Genomic DNA, 19,050 nt, shown 5'->3' on the forward strand with positions numbered 1-19,050 from the left:
CATTATCTGCTAACTACTGTAATCCATCTTCCCAAATGGAGAAAGGCTCCGGGCTGTCAAACAGGGCTGCCAAACAAGACCGTCAGTGCAAAGATCTGAGGTCACCCTCCGACTGTTGCTTAGAGCACGCACCACCAGGCCAGCTGTCTGCGCAGGGCCTCTGGGCCGCTTCGAAAGGGTAATATTTACAGTGTCAGATAGCTGGGCACTGTGGAGCTTAATGGGATTCTTAATAAAGGCAGCTTTCATTAAGACAGGGAGCATAGGAAAGGTGCCCTTGCTTTTGAGAAAAGGACGACCTGGCACAAGACGGATGCTCCTTCTCTGTTTGGAAATCATGTGGGTCAAGTGCCTTGTCATGCATTAACAGCCTTTTTAAGTTCCTGGCAGATTGAGAGGACTGGCTTAGATAAATGAAGGAAAAGGAATCACGCAATCTGTCTTGGTAGCATAAACGCTGAGACACAACAGCTGCATTTAAACAGAGCAATTTGCTAAATGAGTGGTTGGCTACGTTCCAGATGGCCAATGTGACACGGGGCTTGGATGAATCCTTTATTCAATCATGCATCTGTCTAGACTGAGGCAGGAAAGGCCAGGTTATCACCCCTGCACCAGCCGCCCGCAGCCGCAGCCGTGGCAGCTCTGAACCCTTTACATAAACCCGGCTCCGTCTCGCTGGTGAGGCAGCTTGGCCAGAGACCAGCTGGGGAGGATGGAGCAGCATGGCGTGCGGGGAGCTTCTGGGAAAGCCAGCTTCTCCACTGAAGGATGGCCAGCTGGGAATCGGGGTGCCTACCTACCTACTTCGCCCGCCTACCGGGGATTCTCAGCCAGGTGATCTTAACAGGAAGAAGCAGTAAAGCTTAGAAAGCACAAATGTTGGTTGGGTTCTATGTGTTTCCTTTACATGCACATTTAAATCCTTTCACACGTGTTTCGTCTTGATTCTTCTAGCTTGGTTGTAAAATTCCCAAGGCAAAGAATATCCTTCGCTTTGACCTGTGACCCCACTCGGCTTCCCCTTCTCTCCGCCTCTGACACTTGTTTCAGTCCTGACCCAAGCACCCCTTTAGAGATGATATCAGAAATATTGGCTGGCGAGGCCGGTGGGTAGACCAGATGATCACTCAGTCCTGGGGCCTCTGGGTCTATGACACACGTTGACTGACTGATGTTAACTAGATCAGGTGAAACAGGGCCACTTGATGGGTAGCTTGCCCAACTTTAATAAAATAGGCAAGCATCTAACTTCATTGGGCTGTTATGGGAAAGGCAGCTCTACTGACCTATTTCTCTCTGGTAAGTTATACCACAAGCCTATTTAATTTTTATTATTGTATTGAAAGTTTCCACGGTGATGGTTTCACTATGTTCCTTAGCAAGCTATTTGAGTTTCATGGCTAGAATGTTCTGACTGGTTAGTAAACAAGCCTCCCCACTCTACCCTGCCTCCCCCGCCCCAAGCCTCTGGGACTCCACTCTGAACAGCGACAGGGACAGCGGCTTCCTCTTACTTCTGACTCAGGAGGAAAAGTTTAACCTGATGAATCACCAGCACTTCCTGTGACTTTCTGAGGAAAACTACAGTTTACTGAGGAAGAACTCTGAAGCACTTCACTTCCTCCTGTTTCTGAGCTACACAGGGTGGAAAAATTTGAGTCCTGCTCTGTGCCCATCTACCATAGCTTTCTCACCAACATTTTTCCCTCTTGGAAGTTTCCGATCATCGGGGCTACACTGACCCTACATTTAGCCTGAAATAAATGAATCAAATGAACAAGGCTGTCCCACAGTAGGATCTAGCATTCTTCCTCTGCCTGTCTGGCCCAGACGCCGTGTCTTTTGTAACCATTTGAACCCCATTTCCTCATCTGTACCACAAAGTACAGAAAATGATTTGTGGGACAATTTTTTTTTAATTCTTCCAAGATAGTATATAATCAGCATCACTCTAGATGCATAGGTGAGAAGCTAATGCATACACAAGAAAGGCATTTGGGCATGGTTGCCTTAGACTATATCAGTGGAGGGCTTTATTCTAGAATCTAGAATATTCTAGTAGTAGGTATGCCAAAAGTTCAGAGCAATGAAGTCACTGAACTCAGAGATAATTACAAGGCCATTCAAGTCCTTGCAATGAGGAAAAAGCTCAGAAAGGGTATAAAGGTAGATTATTTATCTTAAACAGCTTTCTTAATTTGAGGAATGCAAATAACACTGATGAATATTATCAAGTGATCTTTAAGTGCAGAAGCTTGGGCTAGATGCAACAATCGAAAGAAGTCCAAGGACAATCAAGAGAGACTTGGTAGTATGATGCTGGTGAACCAAGTCCCCCTTGCCTTTGTCAGCAGATTGCAAATGTAGCTTCCCTTATGCTGAGTGTGACTGGGTCCTCAACTACAGGTCCTCAATATGTGACCTCCAAGAAGGATACAAATTGTGACCGTGACGCCGGCCAGAGGGATGATTGGGTGACAAATCCGGCCAGTGCTTCTGCTTTATAATAAACGCATTTCTCTCTCAGGTACAACTGGTGGCTTTGCTAGATGGCAACACGAACTCTTTAGTGCTACATCCACTGTAAGCCTTCTTCTAGCCTAAAGAAAAATTTGGGTTTTTTTTTAAATAAACATCAAACGAGGACTCAGACATTTTTTTAAATGTCATGGCTTTTTAACATTCAAATATAGCTCCACAAAGAGCCCTCCACGATTGACATTTTATCTTATTAAAGTGCTGTTAATTAAGAACCTGAGCCACTAGCAACAGCGACTAAATCAACAGACTCCGGCAAACTATTCCTGACATAAAATGCAACTCTGATTTGCTCAGAAGCTACATCAAAGGACCACAGTAAATCGGCTCCTTCGCATCTAGTCCACTAGGGGGCAGTAAATGATCGAGTTTCCAGCAGGCGGCTGCACTGCCTGTTGGTTGCTATATATACACCTGAAGTGTGGCAGGCCTTTTACACAAAGTGAGCAGCGCCGAGGCAATGACAGGTGTGGGGAGCAGCCAGTTATTGCTACCAGCACAGTCTGTCAGAAGGATGAAGTGAAATGAATCATTTGCATTTTTACCAATGAACCTGCATTATAATAAACAGGCAGCGTCGCCCGGATCGGCCCTGGCTTCACCTTCCTGGCTTTTCCGCCGGACCGCACCCGGGACTGCAGCAAGGAGACAGGCAGAGCCAGGGAGCCCTATTTACCAGGCGCCTGGGGACCACAAGGCACCACTGCCCCGCGGCCGGGGAGGGGGTGGGGTGCTTCCCTCTTCCATTCCATTTCCGGTGCCAGTGTCCAACTGAGGGATTCCAAGCCCCGGAGAAGCCGTGCAGCATAAATCCAGGGACACCACTCACCTCCTAGTCTGTGTGAATGGCGCCCCCTACAGTTGGGCAGAGCGCAGATCATTCCCCGCCCCCACCATGGGGGCTCCGGGCTGTGGGTCTCCGCACAAGGGCCCATCTGCTCTCTTCCTTGCTCCTCATTTCTAAAAATCTGCACTCAAAGGCTTTAGGGAAAAGTAGAGACTAAGACAACGCCTGAGCAAAATGAGGACCTCTTGGATTTCGGTGTCCACAATGACCCCATCCTCCTTCTGCCTCTATCCGGCTTCCTCTAGTCCATTCAGGATCTCTGCCCTTGCTAACACTTCCTTCCCAGGACACTGGACTTCAGTTGTGTTTATGGCACGCTGTCTCCTCTCCCCTGGGAATCTGCATTTAAACCTTATCTCTAATTGTCAAAACAAAATACAGAGAAAGGAATCCTCCCTCCTGCCCCTGATTAGCAAGAGCCTCAGGTGCCTCCTGGGAAGACCAACCAGCTGTGCCACTGCCCACTGTTGCTCCGATATTAATGCTTTCAGGGTGACTCCCTCATTCCAGGAAAAATGAACCTGGAACATCCCCTCTGTCATACATGAAAGTCAGTAAGGCATAATGGTTAGACACACACACTTGGAGCAAACTGCGTGGGTTCAAATCCCAGCCTGTCACCTCCCGGTACCATATACTTTTAAAAACAGCATGACTGCTTTGCGCCTCAGTTCCTCCATTCTCACAAACGGCAGCCATGACATGACCTTGTGGTTTTAATTGAATGGATCTAGTGGAAGGCACTGCGCACAACACCAGGCATGTGGGTGCGTGCTTCATATACGTTACCTTTTAGTGTTTTATTTGACATAATGCTGTATTTCCTATTCATTTTGTCTCAGCTTTGAGACAGGGACACTCCTACCCTCCTTTCTCCCCCAGTTTTCTGGCCTCCAAATAAGTGCCTACTGCTCTCCTTCCACCCCCTACCCCTGCCCCCACCCCACCTACCTTATCATCGCCGTAGAGAATCAGGCACTTGTCAGGATCCTCATAACTGAAGAAGAGAATGCAAAGAGAAAACATCTTCAGACACCAAGAACAAGCCCGGGGATGGGGGGTAGAGTCTGACAAATGTCCTTTATGTCATGCCCGTGTTCTATTTGTAGAACCGTCTCGGAAATAGGCACTTGTTTACTTGCCTAGATCAGAAGTGATTTCAGACTCTCTTCATTTAATCGTCTGCTTCCGCCACGCAGCTTCATAATTAAAATGAGAAACTTATTTATAAAGCCGGTGCCGGAGCCGTGAGAGAACCGTGAGGAGGTGCTCCTCTGTGAGGCTGACTCTAAACCATGTGGCCAGCCTGGAGGGAGTGGCAGGGACATCTCAGATGGGAGGGATCCCTCTTGTCAGGTGAGAGCTGGAGGGAGTGTGGGGAGGACGAGTGGCTCCCCAGCCCAAGTGTGTAAGATGGAAAGTGAGGGCATTCCTTTTAAAGAGAGGCCAGATTCTTATGGGGGAATGTGATAACTCCTGCCTTGGGTAGAGGCTGGCTCCCAGGATTTGGGTGAGCACTGGCGGGTGCCAGGACTGCCCCCTGGAGGAAGGCTTGAGCACAGGTGGCTTTGGCAGGAGAGGCGGGCATGGCAGGGAGGAGGGATGAAGACGCTGAAGGAGTAGAGGAGGAGGTGGTGAGGAGAGTGGGCAACAAAGTAGCCAGACCCTGAGTGTGCAACCTTTTTCTGTGACCCATCGAATCTTCAGTTTTGTCCACAAAAATCACAAAATGCTTGGTGCAGTCAGATTTCTTGTCAAAGCCAGTGAAGTTGCTGTGCGGCCACAAGAGGTGGGTCCTCACCCATGTCTGGAAACAGCAAAGTCCCAGCTGCAAGGCTTGTTTGACCTTACGTGGCCACATTAACTCTGGTGAACAGTTCATCACTTTATATTAGGTTTATTGACTGTTCTTCTATTCCCAAAGACAAGAAAGGACCTACTAGAGACATTTCTCTCTGTGTCAGGACCAGAAATCCACCGGTCTATTAAACACTTTAATTGTTATCTTATAGATACTATGATGCTGGCCATGGATGTTGTTTCCTTCCTTTTTTCTGATTTCTAGGAAGTTTAAAAAGAAACATATTACTCATTTCTAAATATTGTTTGGGGTGTCATGGAGTATATTTTGTTCACTGATGTTATCTTTCTATACACATTTTTTGTCTTTACCCTCATTCACATAAACGCATGCATATTATCTTTTATTTTATTCTGTACTCATTGCTAGAAGCATTCCCAAGTTCTCTTTTAGACAACGTGGTTATTAATACACAAAAACACCAATAAGTACATTTTTGTCTCTTCTGAAAGTTTTTAGTAAAAGAACTGTTCTTCGAGTTTTGTAGTCAAATCTTTTGTTCATCTTTTCTCGACTGCTATCTCTTGAGTCCTGCTTTTGCAAAAGACTTTTTTAATCCCAATTATTATTAAGATAGTCTCTTATATTTTCTCCTAGTATCCATTTCAAAAATATTTAGATCTCTATCTGGCATTAATTTTTATGTATACTGTGATACAAAGACTTAATTTTTTTCTGCTAAATATACAGCCAACAGTTATTTGTTAGACTTTTCTTCCACTAATTTGAAATATCTGGCTTAACAAATACTACTTCCCATTTAAACATAGGTCTATCATCAATCTTTTTGTCTCTTCTTTACACCAGCATCTTATCTCTTTCATTTACTGTAATTTAATAGCATGCTTTAATATCAGATAGCTCAAGTTCTTCCTCGCCATCCTTTTTCAACATTTCTTGGCCATTTCCCCATATGTACTCTTCCAGATGAACTTTAGAATCAACTTGTTGAGCTCCAAAACAATCTCATAGAGATTTTGATAGGAATTCCACTGAATTTGACATTTAACTTGGGGAGAGGTGACATCTTCACAATATTGAATTTTCCGATCCAGGAACATAGTCACTTCCCATTTATTTGGGCTTTCTTTCACGTCTTCAGAAAGGTTATCTCTCTATTTCAACATTTCTTGTTAAGGTTATTTCTGGGAATATTCAATTATGTACCAATTTCTTCCTCAGAGAAGAAGTGAGAAAAACAGTAAGGAGTCAAGTTCCCCATGGCCAGGCATTCCTGTTATGCAGCCATATTCACTGCAAAGACTCGACATACCTTTTCCTAGCAATCAGCCCACATACAACACTGAAAGTACTAAGAACGGTTGGTGAGTTAAGTAAATTATTAAAAAAAAAAAAAAAAAGAAAGAAAGTAATGCATATCTCTCAAGAAGACAAAGATCTGAGGTTTTCTACTAAGCTATCAAAAAGACCTGTTTGGACCAAAAGAAAATTTCCCTTTATCTCATAGAAAATTTAAAATATAGAATTTGACTCCTTGCATATTGTCATTCTCCCCAACACTACTCTTTCCATAATTCTTGGGAGATAGTATCAATCATAAACCCTCCACCCAGCCTACTGATTTCTCATGCCCGTACAATGGTTTTGTCTTCTACCATGTTGCAGCCACTCACCGCCACAGTCAAACTCTCGATTTAGTCATGACTAATAACTGCAACCCTCCAGAATCTCAATATCAAACATTCTACCTCCAGTCTTTTCAGCCTGTTCACACAATACTCTGGCTCTAACTCCAGGACTTCCAACCCCATGATCCTAACACATTTTCACTGTCTTTCATGCCTCATTTGCCTTCATATGTGGCTTAGATTCCATGGTCAGTTATAACCACTTCCTCATGTGTGTGCCATCAACTTTCTCTTGTATTGTTCTTTTTTGGAACAAGCACACCCCTGATTTGGTTTGACTTTTCCCCACCCCGTGCATGAGTATGTGGCTGGAGACAAAACACACAACTGTGCTGAGTGGTCTGACTTCAGCTTCATGACCACAAACCACAAGTAAGCGCCTAGTGCTTCCTGGCAGCCCTCTCCCACTCTCCAGGACCGTTTCCCACTTCCTCCTTTGTCTGAAAATCTCCCACACCGCCTCCCCATTCCCATTCTCAGATCCAGATCTTGCTTTCTAAGTCACTGAGAAAATGGAAACCCTTAAAAGAGACCTCCAGGGGCACCTGAGTGGCTCAGTCGGTTAAGTGTCCGACTTCAGCTCAGGTCATGATCTCGCAATTTGTTGGGTTCAAGCCCTGCATCAGGCTCTGTGCTGACAGCTCAGAGCCTGGAGCCTGCTTCAGAGTCTGTGTCTCCCCTTCTCTCTGCCCCTCCCCTGTGCATGCTCTGTCTCTTTGTTTCTCAATAATAAGTGTATGTTTAAAAAAAATTTTTTTTAAAAGAGAGAGAGAGAGAGATCTCCACCATATCCCACCACATATGCATACATTCACCTGCACCCAGACCCACCTCCTCAGCTTTCTCTTGGGTCTCACTGACGAACTTCCAGCTCCTAACGGAAGTCAGACCCTCACATGCGCCCTGGACCCCACCCTCTCTTGCCCACCCAAGGCTATCGTTCAGCATTTCCCCTCATTCTCTCCTGCTTTATGAATGTTCTGGGTCAGCACACAAACATATTCTCATTTCTCTCATTGCGGAAAATCAGTCTCGATCCCCTGGTGCCTCCAACTATCACCCCAATTTTCTCCTTCCCTTTGCAGAAGAGTTACTTGAGACAAGGGTTCATACTGCTGCCTCAGTTTCTTTTCTTGTTCCCACGTGAAGGCATTCCCATCAGGCTTTCACCCCACCTCGCACAAAACCGCAGTGAGCCCCAGTGGAAATTCCAGGTCCTCATGTTTCCAGCAGCTGCACTTGACACTGGTCACCCCAGGTTTGAATGCCCCCGACTTGGGCCTCGCTACCTGCACACTTATCAGCCTAAGGGCTTTGCCTCCATCTCTTTATGTGAATGACCCCAACTCTGCACAACATGCACACTTGTGACCACCCTGAATTTCTGATCTTTTTATCTTCACAGCACTTCCCACTCTGTAGTGTCCTACAGACTCATATACTGACTATTTATTGACTAAAAGCCCGGCTCTGCTAGGGCAAGGGTTCTTGCCTGTTTTCTTCACTAACATGCCCTAACTGCCCAGCACAGTGTTGGGCCCATAACAAGCTACACTGATCTTCATTGCTGATGCAGTCATACACCTGCAGGCATGTCCCACCACACAGCTGCTGGCCTTGCCCGGAAACTTCATGGCTCACGATTGTTCTGCCTTCAAGTCCATCCTCCACTGGCACCTGATGAGCTCTGCTCTTCTAGTCCCTTCTGTGCTACATTTCATCTCTTTAGTCCTTATTCCCTAACATCCTACTCACTGGTTTCGCATATTGCTATCTCTTCCACTAGAATGGAAGTTCCTTGAGAGCATAGCTTTCACCTGTCTCTTTCACTGCCATATCCCCAGCACCCCAAACAGTGCCTGGCATATATCTTTGGAAGCACTTACTTAGAAAGCATCCTTTATAAAGTTCTCTGTGATCCACTTGCACCCTCACCGTCATGGGCATGGACTGGAGGACAGTCCAGCACCAGCTGGACACACTATGTCTGGCCTGCACACCGCACCAATTTCTTGGGGTGGTCCTCATTCACCCTTGGCTGCTTAGCCTCCAAGCCCCATGCCATTACCAGCCTCAGCCAATACCACAGCCTGTCCTGGAGGCCACAGGGCTTCCTTTCTCAGCCCCAGGGCTCCCATGATGTGTGGCCTCTCTGCTTTCTGAGCCTCAGCCAAACTCAGAGGCCACCTTGCCCACTCTGGGATTTGTTTTCCGACTGAATGTGTAAGGACACAAGTCTAAACGTCTAAACCAAACTGACTCCATGACAGGCTTTAATTTTCCCCTCTAAACTAGAAGGCCTAAGTTTCAGCTTCCCCGAAACTATCAGGCAGTTACACATTGCCCAAGGCAGGAGAAACCACCCTTGCAACACCCAAACAGGAAAGCCAGCGACCACCCTCCACATTACTAAGGGAGAGGCCTGGAGATAGAAACTATAGATAGAACCCTGTTACCTAATGTTAAAGTTAACCCGTTAGTCGGTTAGTCGCTGAACAAGACCATAGGCTCGCTCTGTGATTGGTTAAATTTAAAGGTACTCTAAATGTTGTAATTGGATCCCGCCAAAAGTATCGAATACTCTATGGGGCGCCTGGGTGGCTTAGTCGGTTAAGCGTCCGACTTTCGCTCAGGTCATGATCTCGCGGTTCGTGGGTTCGAGCCCCGCGTCGGGCTCTGTGCTGACTGCCAGCTCAGAGCCTGGAGCCTGTTTCTGAGTCTGTATCTCTCTCTCTCTCTGATCCTCCCCTGCTCATGCTGTCTCTCTCTCTCCTAGAAATAAATAAAAATATAAAAAAAAAAAAAGTATCGAATACTCTAGACAATGTGTACGGTTAAACCCACTGTCAATGATGTTGAATAATTATGATTGGATCACTGTTCCCATGCCACAACTTCTGTAACTCCCCCGTCACAAACCCCATAAAAACCCTACTCCTCCATTGTTTGGGGCTCTCAGCACCGATCCACTGCATTGGTGAGGTCTGGGAGCCCGAGCTTGAGCCCGTAATAAAGCCCTTTGCCTTTGCATGCGTGACTCGGTCTCCCCGGTGGTCTCTGGTCATTGAGGATACTGCGATCTGGGTATAACAAATAAACATTGATGTTGAACACAGTGTCTGTCATGGTCTCAGTGCTCCCCTAAACCCACTCACTCCTTCATTCTTCAACTATCAATATATACTAAATATATACCACATTCCCAGCACTGTTCTAGGCCAATGAGATATAATAGATAAAGTTCTTGTCATTAAGGTGCTTATATTCTAATGAGGAGGCAGCTAATAAAGAAATCCATCCAATGTCAAGTGGTGATAATTGCCATAAAGATAAATAAAGCGGAGTAGGGACAGTCTGGGTCTGGGGGTAGGGGATGTGGAGAGCTGCATTTTCATGTAGGGTGGTCAAAGAGGCCTTCGCGAGCAGGTGATCTTGCCTTGAGCCACATAGACTTCAGGAAGGAAGGATGCCCCTGGAGGAGATGATGGAGAATGCAAAGGCCCTGAGGCACAAGTGTGAGTGGACCAGTCAAAGAACAACCAGGAGTCCAGAGGCCTGGTGCAGGGCGAGCTAGAAGGAGGGTCAGAGTAACGATAGAGTGGTGTGGAGAAAGCTTGAAGGGAGGAAGCTTTCTCTCAAAACCAAAAAAGAGTCTCTATAGTCTGGGGAGAGAGTAAGAAGAGGAAATGAACTACCTGGAGGCTGGAAGAGAGGGCTGAGGGTCTCACAGTGGGTACTCAGGCCCCACTTCCTAGAAGGGCTGCCAAGGGCAGCAGTTGTTCCCCAGGAGACTTGAGAAGTGGCTGTGTGCAGCCTCGTGCAGGGTCTTCATCCAGGACAAACACCGGACTGAGGGACCTTGCCGGCACTTCTCACCAATGGGCTCCCAAACTGTGCCATGACATTGGTGATGGAACCCCTGGTGTGACCCCTATTATGGTGGGTGGTAGCAACTCAAAATAGAACCGAGCTCAAATTTAGGAAAATAAAATAAATGATGTATCTTGCACACCCAAAGTTACAGACTGAGATTCACACTTGCTATGTTATTCCAAGTACATTAAAATAAAATTTTTTTAATGTTTATTTATCTTTGAGAAAGAAAGAGAAAGAGAGAAAGACAGAGTGTGAGCAGGGGAGGGGCAGAGTGAGAGGGAGACAGAATCTGAAGCAGGCTCCAGGCTCTGAGCTGTCAGCACATAGCCTGACAGGGCTCGAACTCACGAACCATGAGATCATGATTTGAGCCAAATTCAAACACTTAATCGACTGAACCCCCCAGGAGCCCTCCAAGTACATTAAAATAAAGGGAAACATACTGCCAGTGTGTCCCTGGCTTATCTTTCACAAATTTTCACCCCTGGATACAGGCCTATTTTTCTTACAACAATAAGACTGTGGGAAAAAATGGGAAGAGCTGCTGCTAGTGGAGATCTCTGGTCTGTGGTTGCTCATTCTGGAAGGAGCCTTGGAGCCTGCCTCATGGCATTAAACCGCTGACTTCTCTAAGACAGCTAGACTCCAGCGGTATTTCTGCAAAAAAAAAAAAAAAAATCCCAGAAACACATCCATCCTGAGTATCAGAGCCCAGAAATTATTCATTTCACTCTGCAGCTCTGGCAAGAGACCAGATTTCCTGGAATTCGAGGCATCTGAAGCATTTCATTGTTGCAGTAACAGCAGCAGCCAGGGGTGATAACAATCTAGAAAGATTGAGTTTTCAAAGAGGCTATCTATGATTTCTTTTTAAGATGCAAAGAGGTCCAATTTAAGATCGATAATTTCCTTTCTTCTTCAGAAATTTCTCTAGCTAATCGGTGGGTGTATTTTAGTCTCCATAAAAGAAACATCTCCTTTGGGAGGTAGGAGTAGCCGAGAAGAGTTTTATCCAACTAGCTGCACCTGAAAGATTCTTTTGTCACATCTAATTACCTGCAGCTTTCATACAGTGCTTAGGACAGGGCCCAGACCCCGGCCAGCTCAGCACACGCCACTGGAAAGAACAGGGGAGCCAAGAAATTAGAAGTACCCCGCCGTGTTTGGATTGGCTCCAGATTTTGTTTCTTCGATCTTTCTAAATTGCCTAGTATTATGATAACTGAGTCCATGTCTGACAAGTCTTGGTATTCTAAATCCCCATGATCTTACCAACTCCATATATTTCTCTGTCTGGAATGCATAGAGCATAGATGCAAATCCAGTCTTCCCCTTTAAAATGGAGAGAATCACTGACTCCCAGTTATGAGAGATGTTCCGGGAGACTGAAACTGATGACAACTGTCCACAAGGGACCAACCAATGCCTTCCTTTAGGGGGCAAAACATGTCTCTAGTTATGATGTTAGATTCTTCTCTAGACATCAGCCTTCCAGAAATAGAGTGAATGGAGCAGCATCGCTCTCACTTCATAACTCAGCAAAGGGGAGAAGGCAGGTCAGTTTTACTCAGCATACTTGACCTGAAGCAAACTGATTGTATCAAGGCATTGAAGGGTAGCCGGGATTCTGTCACTGCTGTGAGAAGATTCATCTGGAAAATCATGGAGATTGCTGCCATGGGATGAACCATGTCTTGAGAGAGCCAGACAAAGTCTTACTGTCATCTTGGATGAACACCAGAAAACAATAGCGCTGTTAATCATGTTCATACCGTGAGGAAGCTGGAGGGAGTTCAGATCATATGGCCACTGTCTCAGTCCCAAAAGGCCTTGACCAATGAGATTTATTCAAGATGGAGCAGAGCAGAACATAATCAAATCTGCCCATGTCGGAGGCCGCGCCGGCTCCGACAGGTCCAGGGGTCCTTGAAGGATGGACGGTGTCGGCGAAAAAGAATGAGAGAGCCCTCAGATCCTTTCTGATCACCAGGCAGGCATCTCTGTCCTGTCGGTTTTGGTGTCTTTATTTATAGGTCAAATGTTAACATGGCATCAGGAAATGGAATTTTTACAATGGATAGCTCTTTGTGATAAGATGTTTTTGGAAAATGTACAGAAACAGGTTTTACAGAAGTCTTCTTGCAGAACAGCCCCAATTATAGTGAAGTTGAGTAACTAAGAAAATAACAAGGTATTCACATTATAATAACACTAAAATTAAGTCATAGGTTTGTAGATACTCTTATCCATCCTCATCACAGCTGCCAGGGTAAGGGAAGGTGTTTGTGGAAAGTAGGCCTTAGGGAAGGGGCTGCTATACACCATCAGTTAGCAAAGGTGTATGTACTAACTTATCTTCTGCCCTTATCTGTTCCTTCTCTCTAAGTTAGGCTCTTTGTCTCCCGGCAAGACTTGATTTTCCAGTTATATGCTTTATTGCACCAGAGAGCCAACCATACCTTTAAAGAGTTTAGCTTATTTCCCATACATAGAATAGCCTCTACGAGTGCATTTACCTTTGTGTCTACTTTTATGATTTCTTGAATAGCTAGGACATGAAAGACATTTTTGGTTAGTTGATTTACAAGTTGAGCTGTATGAACATCATGGACTAAAGCAACAGTAGAAACAGAATTGTAAATGTAAAGGTCAATCTTTTATGACTAGGGGTCATTAGCCTGTTCATAGCTCAAGGGAAAGTATGGAGGGAAACAGGAGCTGCTGGAGACACGATGTCTGTTCCCATAATCAAAAGAAGTCCCCACAATAAGTTACTTCACAAGGTGCAATCATCATACCAGGGCCGGAATAAGGGGACAAGTCACTCCCGATATTGATCAGCAAGGTACCGTAGGGGTCAGTGCTCAAGCAGAAATAATTGAGTGGGGGTAGATATCGGTCATCATCTGATTGGCAAGAGACCGTGCAAACTTGCTTTAACCTCACCAGGAGTTTTCTCGACTAGTGGGCTCAGAATGGCTCCCAACAATGTTCATTTATTTATTTTTTTGAAAGAGGGAGAGACAGAGAGTGAGTAAGGGAGGGGCAGAGAGAGAAGGAGACACAGATCCAAAGCAGGCTCCAGGCTCCGAGCTGACACAGAACCTGACACAGGGCTCAACTCACTAATACTCTACCAGAGTGAGTCTCCTTCAACATTTAATTAAATATGTATTATGAGGTGCCTGGGAGGCTCAGTAGGTTAAGTGTCCAACTTTGGCTCAGGTCATGATCTCACAGTTCGTGAGTTTGAGCCCTATGTCCAGCTCTAGAGCCTGCTTCAGATTCTGTGCCTCCTCTCTCTCTGCCCCTCTCCCACTCACACTCTGTCTCTCTTTCTCAAAAATAAGTAAAATTTAAAATAAATAAATAATAAAATAAAATATGCATTGAAGTGATATCAACAAAATGGTGGAGTAGGAAGCCCTGAGCCCTCCTTCCCCCCAATAAACACACTAGTCTAGCAATAAACCACTGACAAATTTCTTTTGTGAGAAATCCAGAAACTCACTGAAAGCCTCCAGCACCCTTGAAGAGTATGAAACAGGCTTACTGAAGCAGGTAGGGAGATTTAAAGCACCTTCCCCCAAGAATCTCTGCCTGCGGCACAAGGCCATAAGATCAGAAAGAGTCGGTCTCCCTTGCACCCAGCTTCATCCCGGGGAGGAAAGTGTTGGTTTGTGTGTCCAGCAGCTCAACTTTTCAACTCTCGGTTTCTCTCTATGGAATGAAACAGTCAAAATCCCTGGCTAAGCTGATTAATGGGGATCTTCTCCTGTGAAGACTGGAGGAGATGCCTGTTTTGTCTAATGAGCAGACACCAACCCAAAAAGCCAACAAAAATAGAGAATCAGTCAAATATATTCCAAACAAAGGAATAAGATACATGTCCAGGAGCCAACCCTAATAAAGTGGAATTATATGATTTACCTGATAGGGAATTCAAAATAGCTGTCATAAAGATGCTCACCAAGGTCAAGAGACCAATGTGAGAATCTCAACAAAGAGACAGAAAACATTTTTTAAAAATACCTAGCAGAAATCATGGAGCTGAGGAGAATAAAACTGACCTGAAAAACTGTGGTGTTCAAAAACAGACTGGCTCAAGTCAAAGAAAAGATCAGGAAACTCAAAGACAGGTCATTGGAAATAATTCAGTCAGAGGAGCAAAAATAAAAAAGAATGAAGAAAGCTTAGGGGACGTAATGAGATACCATCAAGTGGTCCAATACACAAATTATAGGAGTTCCAGAAAGAGAAGAGACAGACAGAAAGAAAGCCCATTTTAAAGAAATAATGGCTGGAGTGCCTGGGTGGCTCAGTTGGTTAAGCGTCTGACTGGCTCCATTATCTTCATGATCTCATGTTTCATGAGTTTGAGCCCTGCGTCCCGCTCTGTGCTGACAACTTGGAACCTGGAGCCTGCTTTGGATCTGTGTCTCCCTTTCTCTCTGCCCCTCCCCTGCTTGTGCTTTCTTTCTCCTTCTTTCAAAACAAACAAACAAACAAACAAAGATTTAAAAAAAATTTTTTTTAAAGAAACAATGGCTAAATACTTTTCAAAGCGGGAGAAGGGAATGTACATCCAGATCCCGGAAATGGAAATTTGTTGATAAAGGTAAATATGTAGACAAATGCAGATGCTGAGTTACTGTAATAGTGGTGGTATATCACTTTTAATTCTATCATAAAAGTAAAGGACAAAAAAGTATTACAAATAACTATAACTGAACTGTCTTAAGTTAAGCAACATGAATAAAAATAAATTGTGACAACAATAGCATACAGTGTTTGTGGGACTATGTTAAAGTGTAGAGTTTTTGTGTGTAATGGAACTTAAGTTGTTATCCGCTAAAAAGTACTGTTAACATTATAAGATACTTTATGTAAGCCCCATGGCAACCACACATAAAAATTACCTATAGAAGTTACACAAAAGGAAAATAGAAAAGAATCAAGGCATACCAATACAAAAAAGCAGCAAAACACAAAGGAAGACAGCGAGAGAAGACACATAAGAGAACTATAAGACTAATGGAAAACAATAAAATAGCAATAGTAAATACCCTCTATCAATAATTACTTTAAATTTAAGTGGATTAAACTCCCCCATCCATGAATAAAAAAATAATACTCTTTATATGCTGTCTAGTTGAAACTCACTGTAGATTTAAGGACATGCAGGGACTTAAGTGAAGGAATAGAAAAAGATACTCCATGTAAATGGTCAACAGACGACAGCAGGGATGGCCATTCTTGTATTAAAAAAGTATCCAGGTAGGTCAAAAACTGTCACAAGAGACAAGGAAAGGTAGTATATAATGATAAAGAGGTCAATCCACTAGGAAGATATTGCAATTATAAGTATATAGGTACCCAACATTAAAGCACCTGAATGTACAAAACAAATACAATTATAGTAAAAAACATCAGTACCTCACTTTCAATGATGTATACAATATTCAGACAGAAGATCAATAAAGACACATAGGCCTTGAATAACACTATAGACTAAATGGACCCGACAGACATGTACAGAGCATCTAACACAAGAGCAGCAGAACACATACTCTTAAGCACACATGGATCTTTCTCCAGGATAGATCATGTTATGTCACAGAACAAGTGTGACATAATAATCTTCTTAACAACTTAAGAAGATTGAAATCATACAAAATATTTTTTTCTGATCATGATAGGATGAAATTAGAAACCAAAGCAGAAGGAAAATTGGAAAATATGCAATTATTTAGAAAATAAACAATACATTCTTGAATAACCATTTGGTAAAAAAAACAAACAGAAAATAGAAAATAAAATTCAAAAATACCTCAGGACAAATGAAAATACAACATACCCAAACTTATAGGATGCAGTAAAAGCAGTACTGAGAGGGACGTTCATAGTGACAAATATCTACATTTAAAAAGGAAAGATCTCAGATCTCAAATAGACAACTTAACTTTATACCTTAAGTAGCTAAAAAAAAGAACAAACTAAGTGCAAAGTTAGCAGAAGGAAGGAAATAAGATATATGAGAACAGAAATAAACAAACAGGGGCGCCTGGGTGGCTTAGTCGGTTAAGTGTCCGACTTTCGCTTAGGTCATGATCTCGCGGTTCGTGGGTTCGAGCCCCGCGTCAGGCTCTGTGCTGACTGCCAGCTCAGAGCCTGGAGCCTGTTTCAGTCTGTGACTCCCTCTCTCTCTGACCCTCCCCTGCTCACGCTGTCTCTCTCTCTCTCTCTCTCCTAGAAATAAATAAAACATTAAAAAAAAAAAGAAACAAACAACACCACGAGTTAGTTTTTTAAAATATTAACATTTACAAACCTTTAGCTAGATTAACCAAGAAAAAAGAGAAAGTACTCAAGAAAAAAGAGAAAGCACTCAAATAAATAACATTAGAAATGAAAGAAGAGACATCACATTTGATACAACAGAAATAAAAAGGATCACAAATGACTACAATGAACAATTATATGCCAAAAAACCCTGGATAACCTAGAAAACAAAAATGAAGAAATTCCTATAAACACCAAACCTACCAAGACTAAATCATGAAAGAATAGAACATCTGAACAGACTTATAACTAGTATGGAGGTTGAATCACTAATCAGAAACCTCCCATAAAGAAAAGCCCAGGACCAGATAACTTTAATGGTGAATACTACCAAACACTAAAAAAAAAAGAAAAAAAAAAGAGTTACCACTCCTTCTCTTAAGACCAGCATTATCCCTGATGAATGTAGACACAAAAATCCTCAACAAAATACTAGCAAACCATAAAAGGATCATACACCATGACCAAGTGAGATTTATCCCTGGGATGAAATGATGGTTTAATATATGAAAATCAATTAATATGATATGCCATGTTAACAGAATAAGGGATAAAAATTACACGATTGTCTCAATACATGCAGAAGAGGCTTTGACAAAATTCAGCACCCTTTCATGTTAAAAACTCTGAACACACTAGAAATAGAAAGTACTCAATATAATAAAGGCCACATTTGAAAAACCTGATGCTAACATCACACAATGAAAAACTCAACAGTTTTCCTCTAAGGTAAGTAACAAGGCCAGGGTGCCTGCTTTTGACACTTCTATCCCACGCAATACCAGAAGTCTCACCCAGGGCAATTAGGCAAGGAAAAAAAAAGAAATAAAAGACATCCAAATCAGAGAAGAAGATTTAGAATTGTTCCTGTGTGCAGACATTATGATCTTACATATAGTAAGCCCTATAAACTCCATTAAAGAAGAAAGTTAGAAATAATAAACAAATTCAGTAAAGTGGCAGGACACAAAATCAATGTGCAAAAGTCAGCTGTGTTTCTATACACTAAAAACGAACTATCTGAAAAGGAAATTAGGGAAACAATCCCATTTAAAAATAGAACCTAAAAGAATAAAATATTTAGGAATAAGATTAGCTCAGGGCACCTGGGTGGCTCAGTTGGTTAAACGTCCGACTTCGGCTCAGGTCATGATCATACGGTTCATGCACTCGAGCCCCACGTTGGGCTCTGTGCTGACGGCTAGCTCAGAGCCTGGAGTCTGTTTCAGATTCTGTATCTCCCTCTCTCTCTGACCCTCTCCTGCTCACGCTGTCTCTCTCTCTCTCTCTCAGAAATAAATAAAACATTAAAAAAAAGAAATAAACTCCATTAAAATAAAAAGATTAACTAAGGAGGTGAAAGATTTATATACTGAAAACAGTAATACATTGATGAAAGAAATTAAACAAGACACAAACAAATGGGAAGATATCTGTGTGCATGGACTAGAAGTCTTAATACCCAAAGCCATCTACAGATTCAATGTAATCCCTAACAAAATCTCAATGTCAATTTTACAAAAATAGAAAAAGAAAAAAACAACTTAAAACTTCATATGGAATCACAAATTAGCAAATAAGTCTCGATGAAGAACAAAGCTGGAGACATCCCACTTCTTAATTTTAAACTATATTACAAAGCTATAATAATCAAAACAGTATGGTACTGGTATGAAGATAGATGTCTTCAGATGGCATGAAGACCAATGGAATAGAATAGAGAGCCCAAAAATGAATCCACACATACATGGTCAACTAAAGGGCACCTGGGTGGCTCAGTCAGTTAAGCATCTGACTTTAGCTCAGGTCATGACCTGATGGTTCATGAGTTCAAGTCCCGCATCAGGTGATCTTGAGCCTCATTTTGGGTGAGTATGAGCCCCATTTCTGGCAACAAACAAACAAACATGTACCACTTCAGGTAAGCTTCTTTC

General features: G+C 43.2%; 1 protein-coding gene across 5 annotated transcripts in view; it reads right to left on the reverse strand.

Annotated features, from left to right (window-relative positions):
• LOC120223068 overlaps nt 1-19,050 on the reverse strand; it is a 72,705-nt gene that overhangs the window by 26,907 nt on the left and 26,748 nt on the right. For 4 of the 5 annotated variants that reach the window (XM_039221116.1, XM_039221115.1, XM_039221117.1 and 1 more), the window contains exon 8: nt 4,340-4,385. In XM_039221116.1, coding sequence (XP_039077047.1) covers nt 4,340-4,385 — 46 coding nt within the window. Of the gene's footprint in view, nt 1-2,246; nt 2,604-4,339; nt 4,386-19,050 lie in introns of those variants that run through there. The other variant, XM_039221119.1, reaches the window with a different exon arrangement.

Source organism: Hyaena hyaena, unplaced genomic scaffold (assembly GCF_003009895.1).
Source record: "Hyaena hyaena isolate Hyena2069 unplaced genomic scaffold, ASM300989v1 scaffold_944, whole genome shotgun sequence".
Classification (NCBI taxonomy): domain Eukaryota; kingdom Metazoa; phylum Chordata; class Mammalia; order Carnivora; family Hyaenidae; genus Hyaena; species Hyaena hyaena.